This window comes from Podarcis vaucheri, assembly GCF_965113315.1.
Source record: "Podarcis vaucheri genome assembly, chromosome: 1".
NCBI classification, from domain to species: Eukaryota; Metazoa; Chordata; class Lepidosauria; order Squamata; family Lacertidae; genus Podarcis; species Podarcis vaucheri.
This window is the reverse complement of record NC_138759.1, coordinates 133,036,664-133,055,624: the sequence shown is the minus strand read 5'-3', so window position 1 is coordinate 133,055,624 and position 18,961 is coordinate 133,036,664. Positions and strand designations below refer to the sequence as shown.

The 18,961-nt window shown below is 42.3% G+C and overlaps 1 protein-coding gene and 1 long non-coding RNA gene across 2 annotated transcripts in view; both read right to left on the bottom strand.

Annotated features, from left to right (window-relative positions):
• Window positions 1-18,961, bottom strand: part of CCNYL1 (cyclin Y like 1) — a 33,536-nt gene that overhangs the window by 13,250 nt on the left and 1,325 nt on the right. The window contains exons 2-5 of the mRNA XM_082206517.1: window positions 5,759-5,833; window positions 4,892-4,926; window positions 3,226-3,326; window positions 872-907 (exon numbers count right to left, since the gene is read on the bottom strand). Of these exons, the coding sequence (XP_082062643.1) occupies window positions 872-907; window positions 3,226-3,326; window positions 4,892-4,926; window positions 5,759-5,833 (247 nt within the window). The remainder of the gene's footprint in view (window positions 1-871; window positions 908-3,225; window positions 3,327-4,891; window positions 4,927-5,758; window positions 5,834-18,961) is intronic.
• LOC309525656 lies at window positions 15,817-18,508 on the bottom strand. The gene is made up of 3 exons (XR_014216477.1): window positions 17,881-18,508; window positions 17,387-17,541; window positions 15,817-16,294 (listed from the first exon to the last, which is right to left on the bottom strand). It is a non-coding gene; the product is annotated as an uncharacterized lncRNA (long non-coding RNA).

Here is an 18,961-nt window from a genome sequence, read left to right as displayed (position 1 = left end):
CTTGAGTAGTGTGAGTAGAACACAGCTTTCCTATCTCTTCCTCGCTATAGCCTCCTGTGCCCCCAGAAAAATCGGAGGACTCTCCTGAATGGGGTGGGATGTGGTACCAAGTGTTGGAGTGCAAAGGAGGACTAAGTGAAAATTGGGCAATGGACACCTTGCATTAGCAGACTTCCATTTGACAACTCTGGTTACAACCTGGGGTGCTAAAGAAACCATATGGAGCAAAGACACATCCCTCCTGCAAACACATTTTGAGCCCCTAGCCATAAATTACAATATGCATATATTGCAAGGGATGCAAAACCTCAAAGAAGCCCATACAAAGCTTGTGTTATGACTGTTACTGTGGCTCCTGTCTTCAAAGAGACTCCCTTCATCCCCAGAGAGCTATATTTAACATTAATCTCCTGCAGTGAAGTAGCTCATCATCAGCCATAGAAAGTGGGGAGACAAGGAGCACGCATTTGCAGCCCAGCCCTATCTATGAAGTCATTATGAACAGAAGGTGGCATAAAAATTAAGTTACTGAATGCAAAACTCGCATCTGTTGCACTTTGATTTTTGTTTCCAAGACCTTAATTTGGTAAGTTTGTGTGTGCATCTGTTTCTCTCTCTCAGTTCCCCAGGGCTCTTTACAGCCACCAGCAATTTCTTAGGTATGAAAAATGTGGCTAATACCTGCCCGTTTTAAAGTCTTGCTATTTCATATTCACGCAACAAATTTTTGATTCTTAACAGCATTGCCTCTCCAACATGAGAGCCCCAATTAATAAAACACACAAGCTACAGCTACCTCAGTAACCAATGGCTAGCTGTAGTCATCATCAATGCAACGACTTGCAAAACAAGAGTTTTAAATGGTGCTCACCTGTTCTTTATGTGATAGTATATTGCTAATGTAACACTGTGAGGAGAGAGAAAAGTCATTTCACTGTTAGTGGTTCTGCAAGTTTAATTTTGATACAAGATTGCTGTTACGAGACAAAAAGAGATTTTATGACAAAAACCACATTAGAAACTTTTGCCTCTTCTTCTTTCCCTTTTTCAACTGAACTCATTTAAAGATATACGTGTTGAAATTCAACATGCTCTAATACAAGGTTGCCTGAACTAAGACTAAAAAATCTTTATAATGCCAGGAACTGGATCGTATAATGGAGCATCTGGATTAAACCTGTAATCTATTTAGTAAGAAAATGACCAACAAAATTAGCTTGTCTAGATGACTTGGCCAAGAGACCCCAAGCGGTACACCAATATCACCAGAGGGGGGACTATTGAATAACACTGAATATTAGGAGGGATACAGGGTATCACCACACTGATGTTGTAGGCTAAAATCTTCTGGCCATTTATCTTTTTTTTGCTGTAAGATAAGATAGGTGGGTTAGTTGGTGACTGTGCCTCCTCCTTTTCCAAGCAACTGGACGCTGCTCTCTCTAGGCAGACCTGTGGTCACATCTTGATGCTGCCAGTGCAGAGATTGAGATGTTGTCCTCGCTGCATTCAGCTGGTGGGAGGTGGGGAAAGGTTCATTAGACAAAAGAGGCTGATGCTCTGACAGATACAGAACACCATCGCCCATGTGGCAGATGAAGGTGATTGACTACATGGAATTGGCTGAGATGACTGGCAGAATCCGAGACCAGGGAAAAGAGTCGGTGAAAGAAGACTGGAAGAAATTTAAGGACTATTTAAAGAAATATTGTAAAATGAATGAATGTTAGAAAGATGTTGGACAGAAACTAAGTGGTTTCCAGCTGTAATGCTTTAGGAGACATGAAAAAAGGATTATAAATGGGTAAAAGTTTAATGGTAAGGATTTGCTGAACTAACAAATTGAACTGGAATACAAAGAAGGGAAGTATTAGGAGGTCGGAGGAAATAAGGGTATGGAAGTTATGTCATTGAAAATTAATGTGTGTTTTTAATTGTTTATTATTTTGTATGTTTATTTTTTATTTTTTTCTTATATCCAATTTTTTAAAATAAATATCTTATAAAAAAAAGAACACCATCGCCCATGGCTCCTTAGGCTTACCACACCACACAGCCCAGCTGAGGAATCGGAGGGGGAAGGTCTGACCTCCTACATCCACTGTGCAAGATCAACTCTTCACTCGCTCCAGTCTGAAAGCCCTGAGAATATTTATGCTCATGGTGCACAGAGTCTATTACAGAGGTGGAGGAAACTGTGTCGGGGTGGTGGTGGCTCCACTTCTAAGAGGCCACACCTATAAATGGGCTAAATCCATTTGCATGGAATCATCCCTTAAGCAGCTTGCCCTGTATTTTAAGCAGCTCACCCTACAATGCTGGAGAGTTTCAACAGTATACAGTCCTCTTTAATAAACCTCTTTTCCATTTATAGCGTGCCCCCCATTCTACTTTTAAGCTATAGTATAATTTCATTATAAGACAGGGATAAAAATAAGTCGATGAGCCAAACAACAGTATAGGAAATTAATTGTAAGGGGAAATAAATTTTCAAGGGGGAAAATGAAGGGTACTTCCAACACTCTTCCCCTCATTGCTGCTATTCTGGCAACCCTGAGTCAAGGGACCCAATCTGAAATGATGCATGATGTTGTACTTAAAATCTCCACTACTTCTCAGCTTCAGCTGCGAATCCAACTTCCTCCTGCAGCTCTCTATGGCCTAAACACACTGTGTGACTTACATGAGCCAATCTATGGCAAATCTGGGCTTTGTGTTCCTAATTCCTAATTACTGTATTGTCTCAAGCACTCCAATATTTTATCAGCTAAACATTTTAAAGTTACAAGCTAATTTTATACCCAATTCTCTGAGAGGGCAAAAATAGAAACTGGAGTATGAGAGCTCTGGAGTCTACATAAGAGAATCAAGAAAGATGAAGATACAAAAAAAGTTTAACTATTAGGTAACTTTTCCCTGAATCAAAGAATTCTGGAATCAAGTACTGTGGTTAAGGAATAATTTCATGCCACTAGATGGCAGGCCAACCCAAGAGGCTACAATTTACTCTGCGTTTTATACAGAATGTTACCAGAGCAAAGGTTTCATAAAACTGCTGCATTTTACTTTGTGTACTTTGGGGGCAAAGAAAACTTTCCTGCTCAACTTATAAAAATCAGAATCAATCACTTTCACTAGAAAGAATACTGACTCCTCTGATCTCTCCAGAGGAGGTGAACATGGTTCATTAGTGTACCTTCTCCCTAAAGACTCAGTGGTACTTACCATTTTATTGTGCTCCTAAGATTAGGCTGGCTTACTGTGCTGTCATCAATAAATATTGTTGAACATGAACTATACTTTTTTGTAAGCTGCCCTGGAGAAACCTGTAAGGAGGAGGGGAAAGTAGCAGTGTTCTTAAAAATGGTTTCCAATACAGCTATTTATGGGTTTACAGTAAGCACCCATATCCAAACCTACATATTTAAGAATTAAGCATTAAAATTCTATTAAAGAAAGCAAAGATACATTAGATAAAAATACTTGAATGGCATAGAAAATCTCTCTCTCTCTCTCTCTCTCTCTCTCTCACACACACACACACACACACCAGCCGCCCATCGCAAGTCCTTCTCCAGGTCTGGACTCCCTTGTGGCTACTATTGTAAATAGCAGAGGAGAATAAACAAGAAATGACATGTTTAAAGTTGAGAACATGTGCCAGCAGTGTGTCATAGAGAAGCTAAACGACTCTGCTGAAGCTCAAGGAAGGTATTCTGGGTTACTTAGGCTACAGATATTCCCCCATTTAAAGCCAATGATTAATTGTGTTTAGTTTTTTGGGAAAAGAGCCTAGGGCTGCCATACAACCAGATTTTCCTGGATACATCCAGGCATTTTAGGGAAAAAATTTTTGCGGAATCAGGGAAAAAACAGCAACTAAAGCTCAACAACTCTGTCTGGATTTTCACTTTTGGGAATATGGCAACCCTAGGAGAGTGAGCATGAGCACATTACATTACACAACCATGTGCCATCAATATTATACTTCAACAGTTATAAGCTATGAACATCAAAAAGCTACTCATCCCACCAAACAATTCTAGGAAAGTGTGTGAAAGTTGGTAGCAGGTATCTTAAGGCAGGGATGAACTGTGTTTTGCAGAATATTTTGTTGTTACTGTACTAGAATCCCTGTGGGTTGTTTAAACAAACAAAGCACATCCTCAGGATCTTAACATTTAAAATATAACTAATCTGTTTTAAGTAATTCAGAAAAAATCTACTGTTCCTGAAGATGCAATGTTCAGGCTGAGGCCCACCCAGTCCTGTAATCCGCAGGAATTCCAGCAACTGGCAGTTAACAGGCTGCTCAACGGAAATTCTACTTTGGCTGCAAAGTGTTTCTGAAACAGAAGCACAGAGCACAGAGCACTTGTTCTATCAAGTGTTGGCAGGCAAAAAAATATGGAAGTGACATGCTGAACGGATTAATCACCACTAATCCCATTAGTCACAGGTGACCCTCTTCTGCAGCTCCCACTGAAGCACACATTAATGCTCCTTCTTCATCACAGCATTAGCCATGTGGGAGACAAATTTCATGCTCACTTATTAAATATGCTTTTGCACTTGAAACAATTATATCACGTGAGTGCTTAGACTGAGATATTGTGCAGTCAACAACACCAGCTAGGATTGTGTTCTACTGTGCTATGGAAAAAGGAAACTTGAGAATCATAGAATTGCAGAGCTGGAAATGCCCCCAAGGGTCATCTAGTCCAATCCCCTGCAAATGCAGGAACTTAAATATGCAGTGAATGGTTTAGACGTTTGAAGTAAGCTGTTGGAATAGCAAGGAGTGAAACTCTTAAGCTCACTGCTGCCATTTCCTGCATGTAACTAGCTGGGCTTTTGCTTACACCTTTCTTCATTTACTAGATGTACTTACATGGTTGATGTGGTTGCTTTTCCTCTTCTCTCTCACTGAAAAGGGAGTGAACACTTTTATTAATGAATGCTTCAACTTCTAAATGCATTCTGTATTTTAGAATGAAATCTGTTTAATTGCTAGGAGTAAACATTCAAAGCCAACAAATACCACCCAAGGTTTATCTGACAATAAATTAGTTTTCAGTTGAGGACAGTTTATTACTTCCAGGGTGTGTCAACGAAACTTTATGCTGCTTTTTTTGGGAAACCTAACATTTACTCCCAATACAAGAAAGGTTGACACAGAGTTAGTGCCACTCAAAGCAACAGAACCTTCTGCTCTGCAAAGACTAGGGAGTTATTGCAGCAGTTCATCCTATGAGGGAAAATGCATTCAAGACTCTTGGTATTTCATCACTAGAGAGCACTGCTTTAAGCATTTACTTGCTAAGTTTGAGCTAATCCAACTGCACTGAAATTTTATACCACGAAGAACATGTGATTACAAAAATAAATGCTGGTACGAGCTGTGTTATCTAAAGCTACCGAGCTTCAAGCTACAAGGCACACACTCTGCCAGGATAAACCTAAGTAGATTTTTTCCCCAAGCACTGGTCATAGGACAACCATCCTAAACCATTCCTAAATAAGAAATGCAATCATTCCTATTCATTCTAATGAGTGGCAAGTGTTTCAAAAGAATGGATGAATTAAAAGCTTATTTTTAAATGCCTTGGAAAATGGCTATGAAGAGCAGCTAAAAATGTTGATGTAGAGTCAGTATTTTGACGGAAGTGGAAGGAGACAGCGGCATTTCTCAATCAAAATCCATCCACTCTATCATATCCTCCTCTCCTTCGTTTTAAGAGAGCAAAAGATAGCTTACCATCTGTTTGGGATTTGCTCAAGAAAATTGTGCTTGCTCTAGGATGGTCAGATGGATTTGACTCCAATGCTAAATCTGAAACAAAGAAACAGAAGGGATGCTATTCCTAGGTTTGGATTTATTTTGGGAAACACATCTATATTCCAAGAAAAGTGAACTTACTCCTAGACATCCTACCTATCCCATACTTCCCAACAGTTACATAATTAGTATCTATATAGTACATTTTCATACATTCAAACACTAGAACCATATCTTAGAATAATAATAAAAAAAAAGATTCATACAGTAGTTCATAATAATCAACAGGGTGCTACCACACTAACGTTGAGCATACTGAACTGGTATTTACCCCATTCAGTTGGATTTGAAGTCCGAGTCATCAGCCTGCTCTGAATAGATCAGGGGTGGGGAACTCTGGCCAATGGGCCAATCTGTGCCTGCCATTTCTCTAAACCACCTGCCCATCAGCTGATGTCACTGGTGCCATCAACTAACGGACAGGATGTTCTTGGAAAGTCTGCTCCATGCCGGCTGTTTCAACCTTTGAAGAAGATCAACATATTTTGGGGAGGGGGTATAAAAAAAAAAAACCAGCATGCAATTTTCATTGCTAGAACCAATGTCTGCTTTAGATACAGGCTCTGACAGAAAGCGTTCTGTCATGCAGCGATGAAGAAGCAGGCACTTGCTTTGCAGCACTCTTTGAAAGCGCTCCCCCCACTTTAAAGAGCACCAGAGCAATCTTTAAAGTGGGGGGCAAGAGACTGCTGGAAAGCATGTGCTGCACATTCTTTGCAGCAGTCTCCCCTGCGCCTTTGAAGACTGCTGTAGCAATCTTTAAAAGAGATGGGAAGAGACTACTGCAAAGAGCATTGTGAAATCCCTTGCACAAGTGCAAGGGATTTTGACATGTGGATGGGGCAATCCACCTGTCAATCATGTGATACCATACTGACACCATGTGCTAGACCATCGATACTGCCTCAGCTCTTCTGCATGAGCAGCCCTCATTACATATATAACACTGCCCATATATAATATTGCCCAGTGTTAGAAATTAGCCAGGTGCATTTTGTGACTGGTGCAGGTCCAATAGCCACCACGTGGAGATCTCTGGATACCAAGTTGGTGGCTGTTTAAAGCAAAATGTCACTTCTGATATATCTTCCTTGGAGACTGAATGTGTTAATAATAAATCCCATTGCTGAAAAAAAGAGCACCTAGACATTCTGTTGTGGCGAGTGAAACCTAGGTTTAAAGTGCCATTTGGCGATTAGATTATGTATTTGAATTTCTAATATTGCCATGCTAGATTGGCTGTTTCAAGTACATAGTGTGGACAAGCTAGACTAATGCTAGATGGCTTCCTAAAAGCATCCAGCTGTCCATCAGTAGTTTAGTTTTCCTCTCTGAGTAAACAAAGAAAGTAGCTTTAATTATGCCAAATCTTTAAAATTCTACAGGCAGTCCCCAAGAATTTCAAGAAGTTGGTTAAGAACACTTTCCAAGTATGAATGGGAAACACACATTAAAACACATTATTTCACACTTAGATCATTGAAGTTGGATTTACTTCTAAGAGACATGAGTCACCAGAAAGCTTGTAAATACTGAAACTGTTAAGAAATTCACATAAAGGATACTGAGTTGGGGAGAACCCAACCACAAGGCATTTTCGATGCTATGAGGTCATCTCAGGTCAGGATTACTTAACTTTAAAAAATAATGAATACACTATTGTAGCTTTTTAAAATATAATATATATATAAATTATAATTATATATAATTATATAAATATATATAATATATAAGTACCTTTCCTATTCTACCTAGCTGCCTTTCCCCCAGCCCAGTTCACTAGAGGCAAAAACATACCACAAATGTGTAGCAGCTGTTTTATGTGTTATACTGTCTGCCAGAGTGACTCTCGCACTTGGGTCTTGATTTCTGGCACGCTTGCAAAGATAGTTGGCCACAAAATGACCTATGCTATATAGACACAGGATTCACTTGTACTTCAGCAGTAATTTTACAGACGGACTTAAATACAAAGGAACCACATGTGCTGCAGATTAACAGAATACACTGCAGTTTACCAGAGGGGAATCTTCAGCAGCATGGCCCAAGTCTCTGCCAAGGAGGAACAGCTGCTCCAAGGGATTTAAATTGTAGACATACTGGTATGCCTTTGGACGGCTGACAGTGAAAGTTTATGCTGCAATGAGACAATTTCCTCTCTAAGGCACTGCAGGTTCACTCTTTGACATACTAACATGGCTATAATCATAAATCATAGAGTTCTGAGCTGAAGTTGGATACCAAATGCATGAATGGCATTGTTACATTTCTGTCCTAGCATTGTAGAGTTGGAACATTCCCCACACACCCTGTCATGTTTCCACACACGCAGCATGTTTGTTTGGCCGCTAATCATTGACCTGCTAATGTAACACGTTAACAAGCCAACGATCTGAAAATGACTGGCGTGATTGGAGACACGCAAGTGCTAAACCTATGTCCTGCATCCTATTTAAGTTGGGCCTCAGTGAATGGTAGAGAAAGGGGGCACTGAAATATGCAACTGCACCACCTGAAGTGGTATGTTTCAGGAAAAGCTCCATCTCTTTAATTCTTCTGTCTCTGAACTGACCACAAATGGTAGGTCCTTGAACATCAGGTTCCTGAATGTCTCATAACAAGCAAAGTCCTATTACAATAGGGAACTAAAGTATTGCCTTCTCCATCCTGACTAACAATCTCATGCAGCACAAAAGCAAGCTATTACTTCATATAATCATCTGCTTTGGATTGACTTAGATTTCCTCCCTGGCCATTCAGCAGGACACTGATGGATGACTCCATTGTCCATGCAAAGTAAGGGCAAAAGCACTTATAAGTACCAGTAACGGTGAAATACTTTCAGACAGTTTGCTAATCTACATAGTCCTTCAGGGAACAGATGAAATGGCACTGCTGCCTTACACCTGAATTAAAAAGAGGTCATGTGTAGAAACAGTCATTAAAATATTGAAAGTTCTACATCAAACCTCCCATCAGAATGGGGGTGAGGGTTAGGAAATTAATTTAAGACACCAAAAAAGAGGAAACAGTTATTGGTTTAAGTCAAGCTTTCCATTCACTCATTTGGTTAGTATACAATTACATCAGAGTAATTTTGATTTACAATGAAGTAGAAGCTAAATCCCAAACCTCTACTGATACAGCCTGCATACCTCATGCAATTCACGATTTACAGGAACTTGATTTTTTAAGAGTACTGTACAGAAAAACACAGATTTGGACATGAAAACACACATAATTATTACTATGAAACTTAAAGGAAGATCAGTTCGTAGCATGTGTAAGCTCAGAAGGTGGACTGCACATATGTAGAAGTTAATTTCCATTTCGCTCCATGCAGATATGCAAGGACATTAACAACATAATGATATTGACTCAGAAGTCCTACTGAATTTAATGGGGTTTCCTTCAGGTAAGCAGGTCCTCACTAACCATGAGCTGCAGCTAAAGTTTGTTGCAGAGCCACCTATCTGGCTGTCATGACCGGATCAGGTATTGCCTGTACTTCATAGCTTAGCATACCATGTGAACCAGCTCAGATTATAGAGGTTCTACATCAGTGTTTCCCAACCGGTGTTCCGCGGCACACAAGTGTGCCGTGAGATGTTGCCTGGTGTGCCGCGAGATGTTGCCTGGAGGGAGGCGGGCGAGGGCGTTTGCTTCCTGGAGGACTTGTGGGAAGCCGCCCCTTCCCTGGGCGACGCGCCGCCTTGCGACTCCGGAGTCAGTCCTGAGGGCTCTCGGAGGGACTCGCGAGCGACGGCGCGGCGGTTCTGGGGCGCGCTCAGCCGGGCCGCCGCGCGCCCCCGCTGCAGCTGCCCGGCGTGGAGCGCGACGCGGAGCCGGCTGGGCTTGGAGGTGCCCAGGTAGGGCCGAGCCGGGCGGGGGCGGGGAGGTCTCGGTCTGCTGCGGGCGCAGGAGGGCGAGCGGGAGAGGGGGAGCCGCCGGGTCTCCTGGAAGGAAGCGAGGCGGCGGCTGAGGGGGATGCAGCCCTGTCCCCAGCAACAGGCGCTCCTCGAAGTGAGGCCACAAGTCGGGGCTCGGACAGGGCCTGGAAGCAGCGGCTCCGGCTCTTGGGAGCGGAGAAGGGGACTTCGAAAGCGGCCTGGAGGAGAAAAGCCCCGATGCAGTGAGAGCGGGGAGCGTGCTGCCTTGTCCAGGCCTCCTCGCTTTGTGCCGTCCGCTGCCGGGAGCAGGACACGGGGGCTCCTCGTTCGCATGCTTTCCCGGGTGATCGGTGAGGGTTAGGGTTAGGGTTAGGGTCCCTCAGTCCCTCGCTTTGCTGCCTCCTCCCCCCCCACCCCCAAAGCTTGGAGGTTCCCCGGCAAGGGGGAGGGAAAAAATTTGAAAACTTTCACTTTCGTGCGTCCCTCCCGGCGTGACGCTGCGCGCTGACGTCACGGGGCTGTAATGGTGGTGTGCCGCGAGATTTTTTTCATCAAACAAGTGTGCCTTTGCCCAAAAAAGGTTGGGAAACACTGTTCTACATAACAAATACTAATATTTTAAAGTTGGTCGGTTTTTAACGACTCTCCTGAATTACTTTTCTTAGTTCCAATGCAGCATCTGCTGTCGTAAGCTGCTGCCAAATCTTATGACATTTTATAATAAAAAGCTTCTAAAAGGCTTGCCATAGGGTGCCAAACCCATTTATTTCACTGCATTTCTGTTTTAAGATGGATTTGTAATTTTAAATAATGTTGTTTCACTTCTGAAGGTAGCTTGATTTGAAATAAAATCTGTAATGTAATAAAGCATGTTAAATTCTACAGTTCTTAAAGCCCAATTATGATGCACACTCACAAACACTTACAGAATCAGTGTGAAAATAAATATTGCCTGGAAAAAATCTGACACCTTATAATTATGATACAATGGAACACATTTATTGTTGAAGAAATGATTGACATTTGTAACTATCAACTAAAAAGAAAGACATCCACTTTCTATCTAACGTGCAAGAACACTGGTCCGGTTTCTTCTGGAAAATTCTGAAGACCTAGGCCACAATCTAATGTATTTAATTCTGTACTGGATTGTGGCTCTTGTCTTCAGGTGAGTGATGCTGCCATGTGAACACAGCCAGACAAAAATCCAGTAGCTTCACAATCACTTCCCTTGTTTTTAAAAGAGATACAATTGTGGAGTGTACAAAGAATGCATGCTGCATGACCAAAGGTTTCGGATTATGCTTGTAGGTAGTATAAAGGCTTTATTTAATTGAAGTGTTTTAACTGCCATAGCAACCAAGTAGTGGGTATGGCTGTTCAGGAAGTATGTTTTAGACAATGGGGAAATTGATTTAAATTAATCTTTACTTAAGCAAGTTAAAACCACAGATTTAAATCAAGCCACTGGATGTGTTCAAGCCCATTTTATAATCCTGTCCTAAGCACCCTAACTTTCTGGAAACTGGGGTAGAAGTTACGCAACAAAAGCCATTTACTTTCGATCTCACTGAAGAAGCATCCAAAATGTTTGGTTCATAGAGTCATAAGTATTCATGATTTGCCATTAAACAACACATCACCTATTATGACATTTATAATGCTTGACCCAAACATGCATGCCTAATGCTTGACCCAAACATGCATGCCTTTTCCCACTGTTTTGTAACCAAAATTTAAGACAAGCCAATGATTTCTATCCATGCTCTGGAGTAAGGTAAAGGTAAAGGTACCCCTGCCCGAGCGGGCCAGTCTTGACAGACTCTGGGGTTTGTGCGCCCATCTCACATCTATAGGCCGGGGGCCAGCGCTGTCCGGAGACACTTCTGGGTCACGTGGCCAGCGTGGCAAAGCTGCATCTGGCGAGCCAGCGCAGCACACGGAACGCCGTTTACCTTCCCGCTGGTAAGCGGTACCTATTTATCTACTTGCACCCGGGGGTGCTTTCGAACTGCTAGGTTGGCAGGCGCTGGGACCGAGCAGCGGGAGCGCACCCCGCCGCGGGGATTCGAACCGCCGACCTTTCGATCGGCAAGCCCTAGGCGCTGAGGCTTTTACCCACAGCGCCACCCGCGTCCCTTAGATGCTCTGGAGTAATAGCTCCCAAATTCTAAATACATTATAAACTTCAGGCACATATTTCCTAGACCTAAGGAAGAAAGCAAAACCGAATGAAAAAAAAAGGTCCACTGAATCAAAAACCCAGCTGCGCTTTCCAAAAACATTTAGATCAGGGGTAGGCAACCTACGGACCGGAGGCCGGATGCGGCCCAATCGCCTTCTCAATCCGGCCCGCGGACAGTCCAGGAATCAGGGTGTTTTTACATGAATAGAATGTGCCCTTTTATTTAAAATGCATCTCTGGGTTATTTGTGGGGCCTGCCTGGTGTTTTTACATGAGTAGAATGTGTGCTTTTATTTAAAATGGATCACTGGGTTATTTGCGGGCCATATGAATTCGTTCTTTTTTTCTTTTCAAAATGTAATCTGGCCCACCACATGGTCTGAGGGACGGTGGACTGGTCCACGGCTGAAAAAGGTTGCTGATCCCTGATTTAGATGGCTAAAACTGTCTGAACTATTTTTCAGAATTGGTTGTGGACTTTAAAAGCCGTCTTAAATGACTCAGATATAACTCAAAAGACCAGTTGCTTTTCCTATTAGATATTGTAGACTAACTTTTACAGAATATGCAAAGCTAGCTGTCCTTTGCTTTGGACCAGCTTGAGCCCCATGACTTACAGGAAGACAGCAAAGTGAAATGGCAACCCAACCGAGATTAAATGCTTATACAGTGGTGCCCCGCAAGACGAATGCCTCGCAAGACGGAAAACTAGCTAGACGAAAGAGTTTTCCGTTTTGGAGGTGCTTCGCAAAACGAATTTCCTATGGGCTTGCTTCGCAAGACGACAATGTCTTGCGAGTTCCTGCTGGTTTTTCCTTTCCCCCCCTTTTTTCTAAGATGCTAAGCCGCTTATCAGCTGATCCGATCAGCAGATAAGCCACTAATAGCGCTAATCCGCTAATCCTTCAATGGGCTTGCTTGACAAGACGAAAAAACCGCTAGACGAAGAGAATCACAGAACGGATTCTTTTTGTCTTGCGAGGCACCACTGTACAGGCATACTGTACATCAGAGATATTGGGGGTTTGGTAGCAGAACACCATAATAAAGCAAGTATCGCAATAAAGTGAGTCATACCATATATATTTTTGTTTCCCAGTACATATAAAAGTTCTGTTTACACTATACTGTAGTAGTCTAGTAAGCCAGGCCACCTTGGCTGCATGGGTGGGAGGGCAAAACCCTGGCTCCAGCCCAAGCCGGCTCCACCTTCATAACCAGAAGAGGGGCAGTGGTGGTAGGGGGCTTCCTTCCCCTGGGAATGGTAAGGCTGCCTGCAGCTGCACCTGTGTCCTCATAAGGTAACAATATCCGCAAGGCGCAATGAAGTGAGCTATGCCTGTATATTGTAAGTTTAGTTGCCCATCATTCTCATGAACAAGGAAAATGTATTGTATTCCCTGCCATTTCCGTTTTGTCTGTCTTTCCCTAAGTCTCTTACAGTTGGATTTTATGCATAATTCATCAGCAAGTCTCACTGGCTTCAGTAGGATTTACTTTAATGTGTGTAGGATTGTAGGAAGATCAGCTTCTTTAAATAATAGCCTCTGCCCAAATATTAATTAAAAACAAGCAACAAGACAAAGACAAATAATCACAGTAAAAGAAGTGATAAACCACCGGCAGCAAGCCGTAAAACTAGCATTAAAGCACAATAAAAGATCGAATTAATTTTGTATAAAAATATAAAGGAAAATATAAACCCTGGCATCAAAAGGATGACTTGAGCACTTGCGCAGGCAAGTCTCTCTGAGGAGGGCCAGAGGCGTACCTAGGGCCCCACCTGCCATCACCAGGGGGTGGGGGAATCACTTTACAATAGCCACATTAGAAATAACATTTTGCACAACCCAACTGCTACATGCTATGCATCCCGAGTACTTGAAGTGTCCGGACTGAGGAGGATGGAAAAAATTGCACGCCTTTGTGCTGCAGTGTATTGCCACACAGTGTCGCCAAGCACACATACCTCATACGTTCCCTAGTCTTGATAGGTGATTTTGTGCCCCTCGAGGCCTGCACCCCTGGCAGGGGCTGGTGGTACACCTCTGAGGGCATTCCATAACCAGGGCACCAGTACCAAAAATATTCTCTCCCCAGTAGCCATCTGACACACCCCATGAAGCAGCGGAACTCAGAGAAGGATAGCAGCCAGTGCAGGTGGGAAAACACCACAGTAATATGACCAGATTGCTGGGTCCCCGATACCCTGCTGCCTTGTTTAGGATTGGGTTGTTTCCAGATGTTTGATGTTGCTTCCAGATCTTTTTCAGAGGCAACCTTGTGTATAATACAGTGTTCAAAACTTGTTCTAGGCACAATTTGCAATAGGGAAGTCCATTAGCACGAACAGATTCTGAGCTCTGGGCGCAGTACTGTGCCTAAGATTTCAGATTCAAACTGCAGATTGGAAGGAAAGGAGGACCTTTTTCTGCCTCCCCACTTCCAGTTATTCTCTGTAGACTGGAGAAGAGACCCTCTTCAGAATATTAGGGGGGTGGGCCAGGGAAGGACTAGACCATGTGAAAAATGAACGTAATATTTTAGCTGCAGTTCATTCATTTTCAGCTTTGTATTCTTGGTATTAAAAAACCATGCACCCATAAACTAGGTTTAAGGTACCATTTAGCTCCTAGCTTTCATATCTCAGTTTCTAACACTGGTATATCACATTACTCCAAGCAGTAGGTTATAAGAACGAACATAGGTAACTGTAGCAAGGTTATCTTTGTCCAGAGAGGGCTACAGCTGATAGATCAACCAAAGCTGATAAAGGGCACTTCATGTCACTGAGGCTACTTGCATTGACAGGGATAACACCAGACCTATGATCTACTGTGAATCCGATCCTTACAGTGGATGCAACACCATCCAGAACAAGTTAAAGTCATCCACCGGGCAGGTGAACCACCACGTAACAGAACCATCATCTTATCTAGATTTGGGCATTACTGTACCTAGGCACTGGTGAAAGATGAAAAGGAGAGATAGAGCTGGGTATCATCTGTGTCTACTGACAACACCAGTGTTAAATTTGTGGATGAATTCTCTAAGCAATTACATGTAGATATTAAACAGTATGGGAGATAATGTAAGAACCCTGTGGGACCCCATAATATACTTGCCAAGGAACAGAGCAATAACCCCGTCAACGCCACCAGGGTCTTAACCATCCAAGCAGGAGTGGAGCCACCGCAATGCAATTCTTCCAACTCAAAATAGTCTAACCAGAAGGATGCCAATGTTGAAAGCTGCCTAGAGAGGTCCAAAGGAATCAACACAGTTATATTCCTCTTGCTCCTTACTACTACCACATATTTCATCCCACAGGACAACCCTTCTAAAACTGGGCCTAAAGCCCACATGTAATTTTATATTTTCGAGCTGGAACTGATAGTATTGCAGATCCTTTCCTCTGAGAGGCGCCTTGTGAGAAAGGCCTGGTGTTTGTTCACGTCTGCTCTGTTGCAAGAGCAAGCTGTAGCCTGTTTCGCTCCTAGACTTGTCACAGCTACTCCAGAAGAAAAAGCTGCTCAGCACTAAGCATTAACCCTTCTGAATACTTTGAAGGTAACTGTGAAGTGCTAGGTTTGCTTCCCCTTTCTTCACCCATACTGTTTTCCAGAGTTGTACACTTGCAAATTTTAACAAGGAGCGCTTTCCCTTTTCTAACAATATTGTAGTTTAATTTTATCTGTTTTTATTGCTCCTGCTTTTTTCTGCTGCTATTATTACTGCATTTAGAAGTTTCTGAGCCTGTAATTTTTACTATGCAGGTATTTATGGAATTTTATGTTGCCAACTGTATATTACGATTCTCCTGATTATTGGTTTTTAATGTTATTATTTAGTGTGAAACTAAATTGACCTAAGTATCAATAAAAATTTACTGAAGCCCCCACTGCACTTTTTTAGAAATTATTGTTTGTGCCATTATGACAGTCAAAAAACTCATACAGCAAGGCAACCACACAGATGGCTAGCCATCATTTGAAGAATTTGGCCACATTTATCATTCTTCACTTACTAGATTTCCAACCAATCAATCAAGAAGATTAACCAATAAGATTGTTCACAAATCAGAAAGCTGCTAAAACTGAGTAAGACTGCTAAATATTTTCCCATGTCAAAGTACTCTTTGATAGGTACAACTAATTTTAGTATTATTCCTTTGGTTCAGGAAGCAAACATAACTTAAGGTTTTTTTTCCAGGAAACCTGCATGGAAAAAGAGCTGGGTGGGAGTGGGTTGCTGATGTCTGACTTTACTGCTGTAACTTAACTTCCTGTTGGTCTGGATATAGCTTGCCATTGTCCAGCTATATTATGTCATTTTTAAGTTAGCCTCCAGAATTCCATTGTTCCACCACCCTTTTCCTTCCTTCCAATAAACACATAGAAAATTCAATGGTTAAGTCACTCAAACTTGCCTTGCCACCTGCACTCTGAACATAACTTTTGTATCACAATTCATAACTACATATTAGTTATTACAAGCAGCATGTCTTGGTTTTAAAAAGGTATCAAGTGTCCCCATCAAGAAATAAGTTCTGGGATTGGTATGCATTATACAAATTTAAGATGGAATGTATTTGCTTACACTGCATATTTTGCTTCCAAACATCATTATAGGAAGATGCCATCACAACTACAGTTCCAGTTCTTAAATCAATGGCAGTTTCTTGTTAAAGTAAACAAGTCACATTCAAAGGAATTGCCAGGGAAGTAGGGGAGAAGGGTTAGATTTCTCCAAGAGTTGCCCAGATTCTTTAGTTGAGATCTGAATCCCTTCTTTCATACTGGAGTACAAACTACTTCAATGTAGTCCAAAGATGCTTTGCCAGATTAGTAAGATATACACAAATGTTAAAGTCTACCCCCCCCAAATATTATATGTCACGAAGTGGAAGTATATACTCCACAAAATGGTCAGATCACTCTGGAAAAGTTGTGCTTGTTCCCATTTTTAATGGACAGCTGATGCTCATCTGGGGCCATGTTATACTATATGGTTGTATACTGTATAAAAATTATCCAACTGCTCTCAATGCATCACTTACTAGAAGACCATGAGAGAAGTGTGAACACTAACTTTGAGGCTGGATTGCAGCTCTCTCTATAAGATAGTTTTTGGAAGAAAGAAGAACAGATGACCATAAACTGGACGTTTGAAAGACAAGCAGCAACACTATGCAGCCTGTGTGCAATGAGAGCTGCTGCCATTTAGCTTTTCTAAACAGCCCCAGTATTGGAAAAGGTACTGTTTCAACCTATCAGACGCAGCAAAAAATCTCCATGAAGACGATGAAAAACAATGGCTGATACTAAGAAAGACAGCAAGAAAAGCTTTCAAAACACAGCTATCTACTACCAGTTCTGGAATTATAGGGGAGAAGGCCAGGGACCCTACATAATAAACCCACAATGGTTTTAATGAAGTAAACAAACATCATATATTTAAAAAAATAAGTACCGTAAGTAGGGATGGCACTCCTGTAATTGGGACCTGCTACCAGAAGGAAACACAACAAGAACAAGGACTTCAAGACCAACCCACCAGGTCATCTCTTCTTCTGCAGGCACTTTTATTATCAATCTTTTCCATTGTTCTTCTTCAGCAACTACTGCCTATCTTCTAAGGCAGGGGTCTGCAACCCGCGGCTCCGGAGCCGCATGTGGCTCTTTTACACCTTTGCCGCGGCTCCAGGGCGGATACTAGCGAGGGGAGGAGGCGCATTGTGCGCCCCGACACTCCTCACTGTGGCGGGCGCTGTACTGGCTGTGATGTCGCATGGGGGCGGTGCATGCGTTAGTCACGCACCGTCCCGACACCGCCTTCCCGCCTGCCGTCAGATCGCGGCTCCGGAGATATATTTGTTTTAAATGTCACAATGGTTTTGTGGTTCCCAGTTTTTTTTCCTTCGGAAACGGGTCCAAGTGGCTCTTTTTGTCTTAAAGGTTGCAGACCCCTGTTCTAAGGGAAACAGAAGGGTTATCCACACCCATTTCCCCCCAAGTAGCATTCCCATTAAATTCAGCAGTGAAGTACTCCACTTCTGAGCTATTCTGCATTCCCACTTCTCACTTGGAATTAAGCTACTCCTTCTCAGCTTTGCATTTAGACTCCAAGTCTTCAAGTAGGCACAAACAGTGCTCCTATCTGTACACCTTGAACCTGGATTCATCCCTTGGTGACACTTAAGTGGAACAGAATGTTGGGAACTTGATGGTGCACCATGGTCCTAGTTTATACTGATGATTATTAAAAGCAAAATGAAGACCTAGAATTGCTGTCTCAATCCGGCCAAGAGCACATGAAATGACTGGATTACAAGCCTGATGAAAAGTTAGTAGCCATTCTGGTTAATGGACTAATTGGAAAGTAATAAACATAAATAATTTCTCTTTAAACTTCCCCACCTCTAAGGTTCAAAGTACAGGCGGAAACATTCACATCCTCCTTCAGTGATACACTACAAGCTAAAGGAGTGTTCATCACATTATTACTCTTCTGACGTACTGTTTAATCTTGTTTCCAGACAGAGATTTCTCTGAATGCAAAACAGACCCATAAATCACACACAGGCAGCATCAGTTTCTGTGCTGATCACTGCCAGTCCAGAAGGCAGGCCAGGAACTTATCAAGGGCAGCATAGTCCAAAACTGGTATAAATGAACCATATTTTGGGTTTGAGCTTTGAGGGTAAGGGAAGGAAATCCATTGGGAGTATAGAATGTTAAAAGGGGAGGGGGAGGCTGAAAAGGGCATAGGATGATAATTGGGTGGTAGTGGGAACTTTGGTCAGTTGACAGGAAATGAGAGAGGGAATTAGCCAGTTAGGAATAGGTTTGGGAGATTACTAGTTCTAATTACATTCACCCCAGATTTCAGTTTACTGTGAATTTGCTTTCATTGTTACTCAAATAAACATTGTGCTGTTAACCCTTTGTGACCAGTGTCAGAAACTCAGTTGTATAAACTAGGTGCCAAATGGCTCCTAAATCCAAGGTTGCCGTTGCCAAAACAAAATGTCTTGTTGCCATTTTG